We start from the raw sequence: 19,640 nt of genomic DNA on the forward strand, positions 1-19,640 counted from the left end.
CAAAATAATGTTTTGGTCATGTATACTTATTGTGTATCTAATTTATATTTTAATGTATTTAACATCTACTGGTCATCCTGCCATCTAGGGGAGGGGGTGGGGAGTAAGAGGTGAAAAATTGGAACAAGAGGTTTGGCAATTGTTAATGCTATAAAGTTACCCATGCATATAACCTGTAAATAAAAGGCTATTAATTAAAAAAAAAAAAAAGAAAAGAAAATACACATCGAAAAATAAAGAAAATAAAGAAACAGTAGGGTTTGATCTGCATTTAGACTCCATCAGTTCTTTCTTTGGAGATAGATAGCAATTTTCATCATATGTCCTTTGAAATTGTTTTAGATCATTATGTGCTAAGAATATCTTAGTTATTCACATCTGATAATTATACAATATTGCTGTTACTATATTGAATCTTTTCCTGATTCTCATTTTACTTTGCATCAGTTCATGTATTATCCTTCCAAGTTTTTGTGAGAGCTGCTCATCATTTCTTACAGCACAATAGTATTCCATCATAATCATATACAACTCATTCAGATATTTAAAAGGATTGCTTTCAAAGTGGATAGAAGCCATTTCTTTTAATTCCTCAAAGTACAATGAATTAACAGTTCTTAATCAGAATGCCATTCCTCTTTGATATAACCTCTAATCACAGGACTAAAAAGGAATTATTTTATTCTAAAAGTACAAATGTGTGACCCTCTGCAAGAGGCTAATGGGCACCCCTAGTTCCAGAACTCCTAGTAACAAGATGAGTACATTATTAACATCATCATTTAAGATCCTATTTGATATGGAATGATAGGCAGAAACTTTAATGGGACTCATTAGGATTCAGGGAAGATGGAAGTGGTTTTTGACCACTTTGCAGATAACAGTTTTTTATTAGAGATGAATGGATATGGATATGGATATGGGTATGATATTGAATGCTTTATTCAGAGGAATTGGGTGATAATCAATGCCTGCAGCATTGATTAGTATGGCAGCAGATTGAGCCACAGAAAGATGTCACCAAGATGGACACTAATTTGTGCCATTTGAGGCTGATGTGTCCACTTGGAGCTGAATGGTCTTCCTTGTTAAAACTAACTTTTCTTCCTGTGCCCTTAATCCCATCTCCTCCAACTCCTTCCTTGATCATTTCTCCCAACTTTCATCTTCAGTTTCTCTTTCCCCTGTATCTATCAACAAGCTTAGAATTTTTTCCCCTCAGCTTGCTACCACTTAATCTTCTAATCATAATCTTCTAACCACTAAACTTCTAGAAAGAGTTTCCTAACTTTTCCTTACCACTCATTAGAGTCATAAATAGAACCGGGTGACAGTGCTTTGCTGGGCAATACAGTTAAAAGGGTGCTGATAGTACAGTGTACTTCAGAAGGAAGAAGCAATTGAACTTAGCACTTAGTTAGCAAGAATAATTAGTTTAAATGGAAAGCTACTAATCTCTTTCCTTTCCATGTTCCTAGATGAGCTCCTCCTCAGTCCATTCTTCTTTCTTGTTCCTGGCAGATGAACTACATGCAAGAGCCTCAATAGAGCCTTGTGTCCTGGGGTCAGAGGTTTTGCTCTCTAATGAATTTGTCTTTAAAAAATATCATTTGTGTTGGAGGTTTTTTTGGTCTGTTTTCTTTCACAGAATAACTTTTATTGAAATGTGTTTTCCATTACCACATATATTCCATCACAATCATATACAAATTGTTCAGTCATTCATAGAGGTCACTTTCAAAGAGGGTAGAATTCATCTCTCTTAGTTTCTTAAGGCCCATAGAACTGGCCATTCTTTCTGACCAGATTGTCATTCTTCTTTGACATGGTCTCTAATTACAGAACCAATAAGGTATTACTTTATTCCAAAAGTACACGTGTGTGACTCTCCACAAGAAGTCAATGGGCACACCTACCTCCAGAACCCCTAATACAGAGAAGATTGTACATTATCAACAGCATCATTTACAATCCTATCAAATGGGAGGAGGAAAAGAGAGAATTTGGAATCCAAAATTTGAAAAAAAAAAAAAAAAAAGAATGGTAAAAATTGTTTTTACCTATAATTGGAGAAAACAAAAAAACCCAAATGTTTGAAAAATAAAAGATTAGGAACCTGGAAAAAAGTTCCTTTCACCATATTTTGTGCTCTTACTCCAGGGACCAGAATTGCTATGTACAACTTTATCATCCATTCATTCTACATCCACCTATTGACCATCCTTTCTTCCTTGCTCTGTCCTCCCTTGGCTTCTATGACTATTTTCTCTCCTGTTCTGTTTAGACAAATTCCTCTTAGGTTTTTCTTCACTGGTTTCTTTCTCCGTTCAGTTCCCAATTGTGGATATCTCCAAAAGTTTTATGTTTTACCCTCTTTTCTTTCTCTATTCTCTTCTTTGCCTTCAGTTATCCCCTCTGTGCAAATGACTCCTAAATTTGTGTATATATAGCTCTTATCTATTTCCTGGGCTCCAGGCCTGATTTTTAACTGCCTGGATATCCTTCTGGAACTTCAAATGCAATATATACAAACCTGGACTCATCATCTTTTCTTCAAGTTTGAATCTCCTTTTAATTTCCTATTTCAGTTGATAATATGTCTATTCTTCAGTTACCTAGGCTTAAAATAAGGAAGCAATTCCTGACTCTTTTTTCTTCTCCTATCACCTTCCTAATTGCCAAGTTTTGGCAATGGCATCTCAAGCATCTATCTTTTGTTTTCAAGTTCCAGTGTTGCCACTACTAGAGTTCTTCATCCCTCTTACTCTTATAACAACCTCCTAATTGACTTCCCTGACTCTGATCTCTCCCCTCTCCAATTCACCTATCACACAGTTGCCAAAGTAATCCTCCTGATGTATAGGTCTGATTACATCCTTTAGTAACCCAATCCTTTAGTATAGGGGTCCTCAAACTTTTTAAATAGGGGGCCAGTTCACTGTCCCTCAGACTTTTGGAGGGCTGGACTACAGTAAAAACAAAAACTTTGTTTTGTGGGCCTTTAAATAAAGAAACTTCATAGCCCTGGGTGAGGGGGATAATCGTCCTCAGCTGCCTCATCTGACCCGCAGGCCATAGTTTGAGGACCCCTGTTTTAGTAGCTCCCTGTAGACTAAATACAAGTTCCTTAGTATAACATTCAAACCCCCCTATAGTCTGCTTCTAACAAAACTAGAGTAATAACTTTTATCTTATGTCACTCTGTTGTAGACATGTCACCACCATAGACATATCTGGAAAAATCTTCCTCCTACCACATACACCCCATCTTTGCCCATTAATACTCTTATCTTCTTTCAAAGACCAACTCAAGTGGTGTCTCTTCTATGAAACATCCTCTGATTTTCCCAGTCAGAAATGAACCATCCTCCTTGAAAGCTTCAGCCTATGCTTAACTTCCCCCAAGGAATTAAGGCTTTTTCTGACAGTTATTAGCATACATCCATTGTTTTATTTCATCATTGTATCTACAGAACCTAGGACAATATTTTGCACAAAGTAAGTGCTTAATAGATATCTGTTCAATTGAACTAACAAAGTAAGCATCATCTGAAACTTGACAAAGTTGAGTTTCCTACCAGAAAAAAAAGCAGGATCTAAAAGCAAGAGAGTTTCACTTGAAGTAAATGCCATACCAGTTCTTGGTACTCCAGACTGAGTACCAAGGATGCCATAAACCTATTAAGGGGTGATGCTCTAATCTTAGGCTTTCCAAAGCAGACTTCAGGCTTCTCTTTGCTATCATCTCTTAATAGGAAAACCAGTGGGAAACAAAACTGCACTTTCAAATAAACAAGGCAGTAGGATGAGGTTCTTTGGTTTTTTATTATTTAAAAAAAATATGTTACAAAACAATATCATTCATCTTATATTCTTGCTTAATTCCTTTTTAAAAAATTAAAGTAATAAAAAAGTCACTTTATAAAATAATACAAAAGGGCATGAAAAGGCCTTGGAAGATGAGGACTAAGGGACTGATTTAGGGCTTCTGGTGGAATTGAGGAATCCAGTGCTTTAGGCTCTGCCCCATGGACCAAAGGTACTGGGAAGAAAAGGTAGAAAAGGAAAACAGAATCCATGCTGGTGTCAGAGGCAGAGCCAGGTGGGGGTTTAATGAGGATCTTGCTTCATTTGATGAGCAGTCAGTCTCTGGACAGATTCCATTGGAAGTAATGGGAGGAAGAGTTAAGACCAGACACAACCAAGGAAGGAAGTAGGAAGAGTGAGTGGAAATGATGGGAACATTATACAGAAAATAACTACTCCCTCCCAGAATTTTTGATCAAGAAAAAGATGAAAGCCAAGTAGGCACTGAAATGCATCCTAGATTTTTGAAAAACAGTAATAAGGGCTCAGAGAAAGACTATGTAGGATCCCATGGATTAAAATTCTATGGGGGATATCTGCCTAGAGGAATGAAATATCTCAAGAATTTCTTGGTGATTGAAGTCACTAAGGGAAACAATTTCAATGAATAAAAATAGATGACTAAAGACAACAATGTGGATATATTGTGAACCAGCCAACTGAAATTTCAAAGAGATATAGAAAGATGGAAAAAAAGGGAAAGGGATAGAGAATGAATATAAGAACAAGACACTATCCCATAAATATAGTGTAACAAGTGCTAAGGCTCAGAATAGGCTGAGGATAGCTAGGAAAGCTAAAGATAAAAAAAGCAAATGGTGTTTTAAAAAAACCTATTCAGACAAAAGAAGATTAAATAGGACCTAGGATCAATTCTTGGGGGTGTGTATTGAGTGAATGAAATAAAGTAACTGACAACATAAAATAGGGGTCTCTAATTCTAGTTTTCATTTATGTTCTCTGACAAAGAAGACGAACTCTGAATTGATAATAACAGAGAAAGGGAGATAGCAGGGAGTTGATATCAAAGAAGAAGAAGGGAAGAGTAAAAGAATAGCTAGATGTCCTTAATCAGTTACCATGGCCAAAATGGAATCCTCCTTGCATCCTGAAAGGGGTGCCAGTGATGGAAGAACCACCTGTCAATGGTATTTGAAAGACTTTAGAAAATGGGAGATATAGCATAAGACTAACGAAGGGCAATCATTAGCCCATTAAAAAGGAGTGGAAAAAATTGTCTACAGTCCAGCAAGTGTGACTTCATTTCTTGGGAAAACTCTAGAATGAATCTTAAAAGAGAACAATTGTAGAGAGCTGGAACTCTGGAGAAGTATACTTGAAACAAGGTGTTAACTCAGTGGAATTGATGAGATAATGGTTCTCTAGAATACATATACTTAATACTTAGCATGGTGATATAATGGTTCTCTAGTTCACACATACTCAGTATACTGTAATGATGTAATAAGGTATTTAAAGTGGGGACAAAGTCAGACTCAAGGGGAGACTGGTTGAGACTGGAAGACTGATAGAGAGAAGACTGGATCAGACTAGGACAGACACAGACTGTAAGAGACAATAAAGACTTTGGACTCTATTCTTGTCCATTCTCCTGGCATCTATCTTGCTGAGACCAATGCCCTTCCGGAGGACCTCCAGAAACCTAACCTGAACATTACAAACAATCAGTGAAGATCTAGAAAAAGGGATATCAATCATAAAGAGCTAGCATGGCTTCATCAACAACAGGTCATACCAAACAAATGTTATTTCCTTTTTTTTTTTTTTTTTGGACATGATTACTTTAGGAGCAAATTAGAATGCTGTGGATACAATTTACTAGGTTTTAGTCCAGCATTTAATGAAATATCCACATTTTTCTCATGGAAAAGTTGGAGAGATGTGGGGTAGGTAACAATATAATTAAATGGATGCAAAATTGAGTGGCAAAACTCAAAATAGTACTCATTCATAATTCAATGATAAAACTTTGCAGGAAGCATCCAGGAAAAACCCCCAGGCAACTGAGTTTGGCCTTGTCCAATTGAACATTTTTATCAATGACTAGGACAAAGTCATAGTAATCAAATTTTTAAGTGACACAGCAGGAATTTAATGACAGCACTGTCATTAGACAGTGCTAGACAGAAACCAGTTATTGAAAACCAATAAGATTAAATTAAACTAAATTGAAGTAAGATTAAATGTAAAGACTCATCTTTCCATTAAAGAACTCAACTTTCCAAGGATAGGATGGGGGAAAGGGCATAGTTTGACAATACTATGTTGGGGAAAGATCTGGAGGTTCTGTTTGACTGCCAGTTCAAGATGAGTCAAAAGTAGGAGATGGTAGATAATAAAGTTAATATAATCCTAGTCTATATTAAGAGGAATAAAATATAAGCAGGGGACTGTGCCTGTATATTCTACCCTTGTTAGATCCTTTCTGGAATATTGTGTTCAATACCAGATGACACATTTTAGGATGGACTGAATAAAATCCAGGGAAGGGTGCACAGGATGATAAGAAGCCTAGAGTCCATGCCATGAGAGCAGTTGAAGGAGTTAGGAATGTTTAGTCTGTAGAAGAGAAGATTTGGAGTGGGGTTAGGGAAGGAGAACACATGATAGTATCAAGTATTTGAAGGACTGTCATGGAAGACGGATTAGACTTGCTCTGCTTGACTTTCAGAGGGCAGAAACAGAAGCAATGGGTAAAAGTTACAATGAGACAAATTATTAAGAAATATTAGGCTATTAGGAAAACAATTTCCTAATAAAGCTATCTAAAATTGAAATGGGATGCTTCAGAAGGGAATGGGCTCTCTTCCTATCCCCATTGGAGGTCTTAGAGTAAACTGAATAATCCACATTGAGCAGGTTATAATGAAGATTTTTTTTGACTGTCCATTGAGAGCTCTTCCTTAAACATTTTGTGATTCCAAGGCCCACTGGAGGATGAAGAGGTGGTTTAGTGCTCTGTTGGCCCCAATGGGACACATGTGTCTAGATCTAAGAGGCAATAGGCACAGAGCAAGAATGTGAGCCTGGTGGTGGGAGGTGAGGTGGAAAAAGGGAGGGAAACAAAGGGTGGGGGGGGGGGGGAATCACCCTCTCCTGTGCTGGCCATGAATTATTTCTACTTCCTGACTTCATTTAGGTCCCACTGCTAAGCATCCCCAGGAGCTTGCCTGGCTCTAACCCTTGTTGCTGAGCCATTTTTTGTACATCAAAGCCCATGTGCATGAGGAACTGGATTATGTTCATCTCTTGTCCTGTAAATTGGTCTCGGATGGTGGGACAGGAGGGGTTACAATGGGGCCAGGGGCAATTGTCAATTAGGTGAACTGGACAGCCCTTCAGGGGGGGTGCTTTGCCATTTTTGTTGCTCTCATGAAGACTTCGGTCCCAGCAATGAAGTGCTCGAGGCAATGAGGTGCCCTTCACCTGAATGTCTGTCCAGTGGCTGAAAAGATTGAAGCATATAGGTGAGTGAGCAAGGGGGTGGCAGAAATATGGGTGAGGAGAAATAGCAGAGGGAAGTTCGTAGGTAGAACTGAATTGAATTATTGTCCTGAGATACTTACTTTCGGATGATGATCTCATGGGATAGGCAGGCAGGGGCAAAACTAGCCCTATATGGGGGAAGGGAGACATAATCAGTGATTATCAGTCATCCACTGGTGCCATCTTCAACCACTTTCTTACTACAATATACTCAGATGCATTCTATCTTCCAAATTCTTTGGCCAGTTTCTCATGTTCTTCTACCAGTTCTTTGCCCCTTACATGTAGAATCACAGATTTAAGGCTGGAGGGTATTTTGGAAATAACCTAGTCCAATGCTTTCATTTTACAGATAAAGAAATAGAGATGAAAGGAATTGCTCAATTTCATACAGCTAATAGCTGACAGATCTAAAACTGAACTTGAATATTCTCATTCCAAATCCATTGTCCTTTATGTACACCATATCATCACTAATTTCATTTTTCTGTTTTTTTTTTTTAACTTTTTTTTTCTGGTTATACATAAGATACATTAAAAAAACACATTTTCTTATGAATCATGTTGGGAGAGAAAAATCAGAACAAAAGGGAAAAATCACAAGAGAAAAGAAAAAGATCTTTTCCACAAAGATGTTTTTTCTAGTTAGAGGCTGCTAGGTGGTACAGTGGTTAGACTACTGGGCCTAGAGTCAAGAGGAGTGAAGTTCAAAGCTAGTCTCAGACATTTAGTGATTGTGTGATTCTTTGTCTGCCTCAGTTATCTCAATTATAAATTAGGAATAATAATAGAATTACCACCTATGGATTTGTTGAGAATCAAATGAGATAATATTTGTAAAAATTTTAGTTCAATGGGGCAACTAGGTGAATAGAGTACCAACCCTGAAGTCAGAAGATTTGAGTTCAAATCAGCCTAGTGACCCTGGGCAAACCATTTAACCCAGATAGCCTCCAAAAAAAGTGTTTAGCACAATGCCTGGTACACAGTAGGCACTTAATAAATTCTTATTTTCTTCCATTCATATGAATCTGCTCACTGACCTCCACTTATGAATGTTTTTTTCTTATATCAATGCTTTTGCACATGCTATTTTCCACAATAGGAATACCCTTTTTTCCCTAATGCATCACTCCATCACCTTCAAATTTCTGTTCAAAATCTATTTTCTCCTGGAGATCTCATCTGAATTATCCTATCCGAAACCTCATCCCTTTACTCAGGTCCTTGCTCAGCCTTTCTATAGGCATTCAGTAAATACTACTATTTTCATATTTTCTCATTCGATTTGCTTTTAAAGAGTTTTCATATTATCTAATAGATTATAGGCTACTTGAGGACAAGAATCAGTTTGTTTTTGTCTGCTTTTCCAACAGGTACCACAAGGCTTTCTATAAACAGATACTTAATAAATCTTTGTTGAGCTTGCTAAATTGAACCAGGGGCATGTGATAGGGAATTATAATCATAATAAAATTAACATTTACATAGTGCTTACTATGTACCAGGAACTACTCTTAATCTTCACAACAATCCTGGGTTCAAATATGGCCTCAGACATTGTATGACATTAGGTAAGTCACTTAATTCCATTTGCCTCAGGTTCCTCATCTGTAAAATGAATTGGTGAAGAAATAGCCAACCACTCCAAGAAAATCCCAAATGGGATTATGAAGAGTCAACTATGACTGAAAATGACTGAACAATGCAACCATTTCATTTGATTTTCACAATTACCCTGTTGCTATTAAAATCCTCATTTTAGAATTGAGGAAACTGAGACAAACAGAGTAAGTGCTTTACCCAGGGCTCATACAGCTAAGAAACATGTGTGACTGATTTAACTTCAGGTCTTTCTGGCTCCAGGGCCAGTACTGTATTCTGGATGATTCTAAGATATTTTTCTAACCAGGAAACTCAGAGCAGGGGTTTTCATACAAGGAGCACTAAAAGTAGTGGCTAATGACTGGCTCTCACCTGCCACCATATTCTGTCTCAATTTAGGGAAAATATTTAATCTCCTTGAAGGGTCTTGCTTTCTTTGCTTAACCACTTAGGAATTCAATGGTAGATGATCTGGGCATGGTGTCTAGGAGATTGGGATAAACTACCTCCATATTTTTTGACCTTGTCCCTCATCTTGTGCCCCCACCTGCATGCTGAAGATACTCACGACACATCCTTTAGAGTATTCCGAAGCTCCCGGCCAAGATTCTGGATATAAAGCCATTGCCCTTCTTGCACAGGCTGCCCCGTCAGATGTACATTATCCACAGTCAATTGGGCTTCATCAAACAGCCATTGTACTACAAACACAGGACCTAAGACAAGGCAAAGACATATATTGTCTCTGAGCATAGTCTTTCCATACCTACATCCCCACCTGCTTTTCCTCAGGGACAACTCCAAGTATTCCCCCCTAATCCCCTACTAGTTTTCTCCTACCTTCCTTTAGGGATGGGAAGTATTTATTGTCCTCTGCCTACAACTAAAATTATTCCCACCTTTGGGTCCATGCTTTTGCTCCACACCCTTCTCTTGGAAGATCTTTCCAATTTCTTTCTGAAAGCATCTTTTCTTTGCTTTACAATTTGACTGTGAGGACTTATCTTCTTGGCAAGTTTACTCCATTTTGATGGATCTTTTATCCTGCATCCCAGCCCCATCCCACCCTCCTGCTTTATGTACAGAAACCCAATTTCCCCTTATTTTGGGCTTCAGAACCCTAGAACTACAGAATGTCTGAACTAGAAGGGATCTAATGCAGTCCCTTCATTTGACAGATGAGGAAATAGAGTCAAAGAAAAAGGAAAATGATTATCCCAGGTCACACAGCTAGTTAAGTGGTAGAACTGAGACTAAAAAACAAGACTTAGGTTCAGGGCTCTATATTCACAAGTCCTTTCCATTCTAACACAATGCCTCTCTTATACCCTCTAATATTAGTGCTGAAAGGAAATTTAGAGAACGAGTGATTTAATTCTGGAATGAGGGGTGGGAGGGTAAGAAGAGAGAGGAGTTGGAATTACTTCCTGTTGGAAGTACTCATGGAATTACTCCTGTTAAATTTTCAATGTGGGGATTCACACTTTGGAAATAGGCAACCACTACAAATCAGACTGTGTTGTTGTAAAATCATTATCTGAGCTGAGCCCAAATGCATTAAAAGGCTCAAGGAATAAAGTTATCAACAGGATGAAGGCTAATAATAACTGACATTTATATAGTACTTTAAGGTTTGCAAAATGTTTCACATCTCTTACTTCATTTGAGCCTCATGTTACCCCTTGCTTGAGCTCCAATTCCCTCCAATTCTAAACATCCCCAGAGGTTGTCCCTCAGTGACAATTCCTTCTAAACAACTTAAGTTGTTGCTTAGCTCAGAGTTGACTACTTCAGAAGTCAGTTTATTTCATTTGGGGACAGCTCCAGGTGCTAGAAATTTCTTGGTTCTTGTTAAGTATGCACTAACTCCTTTGAGGCATATTGGTCTCCTCAATCAAATAGTTCACATCCTATCTCAAATATTTCCTGGCTGTGTAATCCTGCACAATTGATAAATTCTCTGAACTCTAATTTCCTTATGTAAGAAATAGGGACACCAAAGCCTATAGTACTTACCTTTCTTCAAAGTGAGCTTCAAATCCTAATATATACAAAAGTGCTTTACAAACTTTAAAGTACTAATTAATTGCCTGTTATTGTTAATGATGAAAATAACAATAATTAACTTTTCTAAGGCTATAAATTGAAAGAGAAGGTGCAGATTTGTATTGGATTCCTCATTTGGAGTTTCCTACAGCTATCAAATTAGAGGCCCCCTTAAAAAAAGGATGAATAATGAGTGTAGGGGCAGCTAGGTGGTACAATGGATAAGGCACTAGTCCTGGAGTCAGGAGGAACTATAAATTGAAATCAGCCTCAGATACTTATTATCTGTGTGACACCTCCCTTCCTCTCCCCTACCCCCCCAACACACACACACAAAATCAGGAAGATTTGGGTACAAATTCTACTATTCTACTTTTGGCTGTGTGATCAAGGATAAGTCACTTAATCTCTTAGATAACTCTCCAAGTTGTAGGTGAATTGCCTAGCTACATCACTGGAGAGAGTTTTCACTCTAAGGCGTCCCTTTATACCAACTATATTACAGGTCCAGATTAAAACAACCCACACACCAAAGAAACCAAACCAAAGCTAGACTATTAGCTCCCTGAGCATAGGGGCCAAGGCTTTTTCTTCCTCTGTATCCCTTAAACAATGCACAGAGTACTAATACTGTGCTGACCATGAGCTCCTTCCCAAATTCCCAGAATTTGATCTCTCAACTATTTACTTGTACTCTGAATTTTTAGGGAGAATAAGTGAGGGCTTTGAGATCTTTTGCCATCATGCCTCCTCCTAAGCCCCAAGCTCCCACCCCCACTCACAGCGCAGGGTAGGGTAGATTTTGTATCCGAAGAAGCAGTTCCACTCCTCGCCTTCCTTGAACTGTAGCCGGCAGCGTTCGGGGACGACCCCGTTCCAGTACCTGGAAGGCCAGGAACTTTGGAATCAGGCCAGCTCTTGAGAACCTCTTCCAATCCCTCAACTGTGGGATGGGGGAAGGAGGATCCCATATAGGGTGACAGCTAGATAATTTTCCCTCTACTCAACTCTGCCCACCATTCTATGGGTACTCACCTCCCATCACTGGGACCATGGGCCTAATCCAACACTATCCCAAACCCAAAGAACTCAACTATTGGAATTTGTACTTGATTCAGTCTTTGGTACTGCTAAGAGTTTCCTTCTAGGCACTCATCCCCGACTTAGACTGGAAACGCAAAGCATTTCCAAATCCAAGCCCTGGATTGGGGTGTCATTCTTCAAGCCCCAGCTGTATCCTGGACAGGATGGGTCTTCTATTTTGGGAAGAAGGGCTCAAAGGGCAGTAATGTCTGATGATAAAAAAGGGGAGGGGTATGGGCATCTGTGGCAGGATGTCAATAACTTGGGAAGGGTAGTAAAGGAGGGCAGAGAAGGCTGTCACCTGATCCCTCGGCGAATGGCTTCAGTGGGTGCACAGGTAATCGTGTCAATGCAGTCTGTTCGTCGGTACTGCCTATTGTCCAAGAACCATCCAGAGTCAGCCAGACCCCGAACCTGGATGGCTGAATAGCCCAACTCCTCTAACTGTTCTGCAACCCGGTCCACATTCAGAAGAACACCAGTGCCTCCAGCACTGCAAGTGAGGGAGAAGACACAGGGTTGGCAGATCCAGCCAAACAAATAAGCCAGGGCCATTTCTGGAAAGGTCACTTAGCCTTGGGGTCATTGCATATTTTGATGTCATTTATTTTAAGAGAGTCATTGGAAAAGTCTCTGAATTTGGCAATAATGGTACTCAAATTGAATCCTTAATGGGTTTGCTACTCACTGCCATGTGAATTTGAACAATCACTTCACCTCACTGGCTGTGTCCTCTCTGTAAAATGATAGCACTGGACAAATGTCTCCAAGAAGATATATGGAAGGACACCACCACTCCACTTCTTGGCAGAAGTAGGAGACTTCTAGTTGTGGTTGTGGTACCCTGCATACAGATTCAGACTTTTAAAATTATTGGAATGTACATGTAAAAACATGTAATAAATGTTTTTTTTTATTATTATTTTCCTTTAAAAATGTTGTTATATGAGATGGCTCTCAGGCAAGGATTGGGGAAGAGGGATCATGGGAGAAATTCTGGTAATGTAAAAAAAATCAGTTAGTCAACAAGCATTCATTTATTGTGTACTACATACCAGACACTGTGCTAAGCAATGAGAATACAGATACAAAACACAAAACAAAACAAAACAAAAAACCCCAAACTCAAACCAAACCCCAACAAATATATCAATAAAATTTATTTTTAGAAAATAATGGGAATAGACTAATTTATATGATCCCGTTCAAGTGTAAATCCAGTGATTTTTAATGATCTCTTTCTTTCTCTTCATTCTTCCCATCCCATACTTTCTCAGAACATAGTCATATCTAATTGTGTTTCTTCTCAGAAATAAGGCTTAGTGGGATAAAAGGATCACCATCTTGGGAATGGGGAGACCTGTGTCCTATTCTTAGCTCTCTATCCCTTCTTCTGGGTCCACTTTCTTATTTGAAAAATCAGGGAGTTGAATTAGATGATCTCTAAAGTCTAGAGAAAATCTTCATGTTGTACTTGTAAATCAAGTACCTGGAGCAAGCCCTTACCATTTTCAAAGATACACATCTCCTTAAAACCAATTGGGATTTGTAACTGATGTACTTAGCTAGACTAGTTAGTCAATTGGTCCAAATAACTCAAAACAAAAGCTTTTACTGGGATGGCATCAAAAGTATAGTAGTAACAAATATAATAGGTAAAATAAGATAACTCTAACATGTGCTTTTAAAAAATGAATTCCTATGAAACAAATTATTTGAGCATTGACCAGTGTCCTTCCCTTTGTTTTCTACCCTGCCCTGCCCCCAGTTTAATGCAATCCTTGGGATGGTTAGCAGCTCCTGGCAATCATTTCCCCTACATTCTACATATTCTATTCTTTCCCCTCTCTTAGCCTCATACTCCTCCCCCTGGTACTCACCTACTTCCAGCAAGCAGCAGTACCTTGGCACTGGTCAACCCTTTGCCCAGGAGTTCTCGAACCACTTCCTGGATAATAAGGGCCCCCATGAAAGCATACTCATCTGTAAATCAAAGGAAGTGTCTCTGCTTTAGAAAAGCATTATTGCTTTATAAGCAATAATGGTCCTTCCAATGCCCTCTCTCTACTCCAGCCCTATGAAGAGTTTAGGCTTCATTCATTAAAATGGCTATCCCTCACTTGGAAAATTGGGCTCTTTGGGAATTTTAAGTTTGGGTGGACAAGGCCAGATTGAGTGCTCACATTTTTTTTTTTTTTTTTTTGATGAGGCAATTGGGGTTAAGTGACTTGCCTAGGATCACACAGATGGGAAGAGATATTAAGTGTCTGAGACCAAATTTGAACTCAGGTCCTCCTGACTTCAGGGCTGGTGCTCTCTCCACTGAACCATCTAGCTACCCCAAGTGCCCACATTTTGAAGACAAAACTATGTCTACCATGCCCCACAAAAGTCAGGGCTACTTGCCTAAATGAAGAAGATAGTATTAAGGACAAATACCCAGGAGATTTAAAAGATTTTAAGACTAGAGGAATCATGACTAGGTTAGAATAACCATGGATCCCTATGGCCATGAAAGAAAAGAGAGAGAAGGGGCAGAAGAAGAAGAGAACTCACTGGTTTCAGACTTTGAGGAAGCTCCACTCCAGACATCACTAGAGCAATAGGGGATAAAGCTGCAAAAGAAAATGTTGATAAGACTGGCAAAAAGTAGCATTTCTGTATTCCAAATTGATACCTCCCCCAGGAAACTCAAGCTCTGCTTTTCTGTCGGATATGCCTCTAAAATTTCTCCATGTTATGATTTCAGCCCATCTCCCACAAGGAATAATCCTTATCCCCCATACTTATCCCTTACACCATGTTGGCATTCCACCAGTGTGGATTCTCCTCTGGTTGAGATGAGAGAATGCCAGTACCTAGAGGGGAGCAGAGAAAAACAGGGGGACTTTTAGTCAGGCTTGAAATTTTTGATAGAAGGTGTGCAGATATATTGGCATTATAGGGAGATGTCAAATTGGGCCCTAGGGATAGTGGAATATTAGAACAGTTGCTACCTCTAGCCTAAGACAAACATTAACTATATAAAAAGACACTTTGTGTCTTTATCCTTATCAAAGGATATTTGGTAACCTTGTAAGTTTAGAAAAACAGGAGGTTAGAAGTGATGAAGAGCTATACAAACAGAGGATGCTTCTTTTTAGACAGAATAGTTTAAAAAGTTAATAATGAGAATTTCTCATTTCTTTAGTCCAAAGACCTCAAAATGTAAGGTAAATTCCCTTTTATAGCTGCAAAAATTGAGGAACCGACAGAGTCATAACAAATTAATAATAGAGCTGAAAGCTGCCAATTGTCTTACTTTCCTAAACACAACTCCTGAGAAAAGTCATGGAGTTAGGGCTAGGCAGTGGGAAATTACCTAATTCCTACCTTTTTTCAGGGAAAGGGGTCTAGAGTCCAAAGGAAGATTGGGAGCTATTAAAGAGAGGCCACATAGGAGAATGAAGAAAAAGATAGATGCAAAGTGAAAGAGTGTATGTATGACTGCTGACCTGTGCGAGTTCTGGGCCAGTCTTTGGAACTCATAAGGCGCCTCATGGTGTCATAGCGAGAATCACAGTTCTCCCGGTTGAAGCAATACCAGCCGCCTGCCAGGTTAGATCCATATTTAGTAGTTTGCCAGCCTTCCAGCCCTCCTTCAAAAGGACCTTCCCTCACTATCATTCTTTACTCTTTTTGAGTTCCCCAGTTCTTAGCCTTTTCCTCTTCCTTTTGCTACCCTCTTCTTCCCACCCTCATCACCCCCACTCTTCACCCCAGGACCTACCTTCCAAAAAGAGCAACCAGCGCCGGCTGCCCTTAGACTCCTTGAGGTAGTAGCTGGAAAAGAAATAGGTAGTAGGTCAACTAGATCTCCCCTGGCTCTATCACCCCGATTAGAAAGGGTTATTCCACCTGTCACCAAGTCAGGGCAGCCCTGTGCCACATGGGGGCGCAAGAGACTAGGTAAACCTATAACAAGTTGAAGATTTAAAAACTTTTAAGAAGGATAAGGTTTTGGAAAGGACAGAAACAGGTCTCCTGGGGCTAGTTTTAGGAAGAAGTTAGGGCAGGTTCAGATTCCTTATACCCGGGAGGGCCGAGCCAGCTCAAAGGAAGAGTTGTTACGGGAAGACAAAAGGGTGTTCCTGTTCTAAAGGAAAACCCGGTAAAGGCAATCCAAAACTTTTGTTCCCAGGCCAGCTCCAAAACAAAACATGTTTGTGACCTTGGGCAATTAATTTGACCTCTAAAATCCCATTTCCTTAGCTATAAAATAAAGATGATAATAACCCACTCTTCATGCCCTACACTTGAAATGGAAACTTGAGAATATTCTACAAAATTGTGTTCTACATTGGAGCATTGTTGCTAGGGGAAGGAAGCAAGGGACACCTACATTGATCTCCAGTTAATCCTAACAAAAGGAGGAAAAAGAGGAGTGGTCTGCATATTCCAGCCAGTCAGAGGTGTAGTTAGGAAGGACAAACATGGTCCTAAGAGAAGAAAAGTAGGGGGAGATAGGATGGAAAAGAATATAACGGAGAGTTAAGCTAGGAAAAAGGATTTAGGGGAGGGACTCCTGGTTCAGTTTTGCTCACTGACCTCATCACCACCCTCTCCTGCAAGGCTGCTTGTCTGCTGTGTCCCACGATGTAGTCATGTGTACGTCCAGTCTTTTCTCTTACCTTCCCTCGAACCCTATTAGTTAAGAGTTCTTTGCCAGAACAGTGACAGTGTTTCCTACTCCTCTTACTCCTTACCTCCAGTCCCGAAATCTATGCACTTCATGGATATTCAATTCATGGGGTTGACATTTGGTAAACAACTGTTGATGATGACTGTCACTAATTTGCTGCATAATCTTCACCAAGTTACCTTTGAGACTCATTTTCTGGCTCTCAATATATAGAGAGGTCCTACTTCCCCTCCATTTTCTTCAAGGTACTACTTAATGGAATCTTTTATTCACTCCCCCCCTTCCATCCCCTACCCCATACACACAGTCATGTTTTTTCACCTAGAGGGAGAAATAATATCCCCAATGCTGGTTATTTAGTTTCAGAAGGTGGAATCCTGGACTCCAACAAACCCAAGGGCTTACATTGTGCTGGGCACTGAGGATATGAATATTTGGTTCCCCCCCCCCCCTTTTTTTTTTCTTTTTTCTTTTTTTAAAGATATTCATTAGCCAAGTCAGGTAGATTAATGAAGCAGTCGTCAAACAAGGAAGTACCCCTGTCACTGACTTTCTTCTCTACATTCTCTTCATTTCTTCAGATGGAAAGGAATCTGAACTTATTCTTAAGATATCTTGGCATCCTTTTGAAGCAACTGACTTTCTTGCAGGGAAACTGAGTGGATGACTTTTCTTCTCTCATTAATCATCTCTTTGGAGCCACATATTGGACAAGACAAAGGATAATGGGTAGACTCAGGACTTTTGCTAGTCTTGAGTTAGATTGGATTCAAAGTCTTCAAAGACTTCAAAGTTTAGGGTCTTTCCCTAAGTATCATAAACTGGGAAAATCTGAAGGATGTTTTTCTACCTAGAGTCTACTCCAGGAAAAGGAATGCACTTGGGACCAGAGGGAAAAGGGCTCTAGCTCACTTTCTTCCCCCTCTTTCTTGGGGGAAAAAACTTCAGGGTCTCTAAAGGAAGAAGCAGACTAAAGTCTTCTGCTACTACTACATAGATGGGGGGGGGAAGGCGGGAGGGGGGAAAGGAGGATGTATGCGGGAGAGGGGGGGAGTGGGGGCAGAGACTGTGGTGTGGGATGGGCTGAGATCCTGCTTCTGTTCTCTTGTAGTTTCCTTAGGAGAGAGAAGGTTGAAACGGCGTCCACCTGCTGCTGAAAGGAGTGGAGTTGGAAGAGGGCTGCAAACTAGGGAGAGATGAATGTGCAACCACTGGAGACCCGAAGGGCCTGCAGAGATCGGGATCGTGGGACTAGAATTTGGAGAAAGGGGAGAAGATGAGAGGATTCAGGCTCTGAAGTCACTTACCCGGCAGGGCTACCGTCATTACAAGTCACCGAGGTGTTGAGCAGGAGATGAAGTCGCAAGTCCTCATCGAGCTTTTGCGCGGAACAGGGATACAGAGACTGTGCCAGACTCTTGATCTGAGACATAAAGCTGTCCATGTTGCCTTCCACGGCCGTGAAGTCCAGCGGGAAGCTCTCCACTGGCTGCCCTGCCACCTCGCCCAGCTCCCGGCTAGGAAGCGCCTGGGGTTGGGTCTGGGGCTGAGACGGAGGCGGCTGTTGCTGTTGCTGCTGTTGCTGCTGCTGCTGCTGACCACGCCGTCTCCAGGTTTTCCTTCCCTCGCTGCCGGGGCCCCAGTGCAATAAGCCCAGGAGGAGCAGTACTCGCACCGCTCTTTGGCCCATGCCAGCGCTGGTCCTGTCTTTCGGGGCCACCTGCAGGAGAAGCGGATCAGCGGGTGAGCCCCCGCGGACTCTGAAATCCGAACCCGGGCGCCGCAAGGTCTGTGGATCCCCGGCTGTAGTTCTACTGCCCTGGACTGGGCTCTTGGCTCCAGCCAGATCCTTGCTCCTTCGAAGAGATTATCCTTCCCAGGGTGTCCAGATCCACTCCGCTCCACCGCGTCACCGGTGGGCTCTGGGCTCTGGGCTCTACGCTAGCCGCTAGACGTCGAAGCGATCTACTTGGCCCCCGAGGCTCGGTCCTCTTACCCCAAGCTGTGCAGGCACTGGGTAGCCTCTACTTGGACTGGGCTGGATTGGGCTGGGCTGGGCTAGGCTGTCCTAGGCAGATGCTTACTCTCTCCCCGCACCCTGCTCCCCGCGTCCTGCTCGCAGCTCCGCGTCTAGAGGAGGGTAATTCTGGGTCTGGGCGCTTTGGCTCGGTCCCGCTCCAATGAGCGGCAGGGGCAGAGCCTGGGCGTAGTTTGCGGGGCCCGCGGCTGTCCCGGTGCCCACGCGTTAGATGTGCAGCCACCGCCTCCCGGGCCTTCACGGAGCTCAGGGGCGGGGGTGGGGGGTGTGTGTGTCTGGGGTGGGGGTGGCGGGGGAGGCGGTGATCTAGCTTTTTTCTAGGCGGAGGCATCGTCTTTTCTTCCTAAACCGCAAACATGACAGAGGGGGCCTGGATTACCCCGCCGTGACCGCCGGAGGCGCTCCCGGCCCCGGCTTGGTGTGGGGCAGCACGGCTGTGGCTCCCAGCGCTGCCACAGCGGCTCCCATTAAGGGAAAGCCAGCCAGGCGCCTTTCCCCTATCCCGCCCCTCCCTCCCCCCCACAGAGGGCTGGGGGAAAAGTAAGGAGGGGATTGTTTTTACGGGAAGGAGGGAAGTCACCTGCGGGGGGGGAAAAATAACTCTCTTCCCCCCCTCTCCCCAGAACTCCAAAGAGCTGGCGGTAAAACAAACAAACAAACAAACAAAAAAAAAACAAAAAAAAAAAACAAAAAACAAACAAAACAAACATCTCCCAGGGCGGGGACAAAGCTTGGAGACTGGAGTTCGCTGGGTCTCTCTCCCTATCCATTCCTTTCACCTCAAGTTTGGAGAACGGTCCCTGAAAGATTAAG

At 41.4% G+C, this 19,640-nt stretch overlaps 1 protein-coding gene across 1 annotated transcript; it reads right to left on the reverse strand.

The window, feature by feature from the left end:
• Positions 1 to 5,323: 5,323 nt before the first annotated feature.
• NOTUM (notum, palmitoleoyl-protein carboxylesterase) lies at positions 5,324 to 19,092 on the reverse strand. Its single transcript, XM_003768599.4, has 11 exons — positions 18,097 to 19,092; positions 15,878 to 15,930; positions 15,603 to 15,698; positions 14,906 to 14,966; positions 14,665 to 14,723; positions 13,989 to 14,091; positions 12,410 to 12,601; positions 11,808 to 11,908; positions 9,548 to 9,695; positions 7,455 to 7,502; positions 5,324 to 7,333 (listed from the first exon to the last, which is right to left on the reverse strand). Exons 1-11 carry the CDS (start codon positions 18,477 to 18,479, stop codon positions 7,024 to 7,026), a joined length of 1,554 nt encoding a protein of 517 aa, XP_003768647.1. The 5' UTR covers positions 18,480 to 19,092; the 3' UTR covers positions 5,324 to 7,023.
• Positions 19,093 to 19,640: the final 548 nt, after the last annotated feature.

The sequence above is a fragment of the Sarcophilus harrisii genome, chromosome 4, assembly GCF_902635505.1.
Source record: "Sarcophilus harrisii chromosome 4, mSarHar1.11, whole genome shotgun sequence".
NCBI classification, from domain to species: Eukaryota; Metazoa; Chordata; class Mammalia; order Dasyuromorphia; family Dasyuridae; genus Sarcophilus; species Sarcophilus harrisii.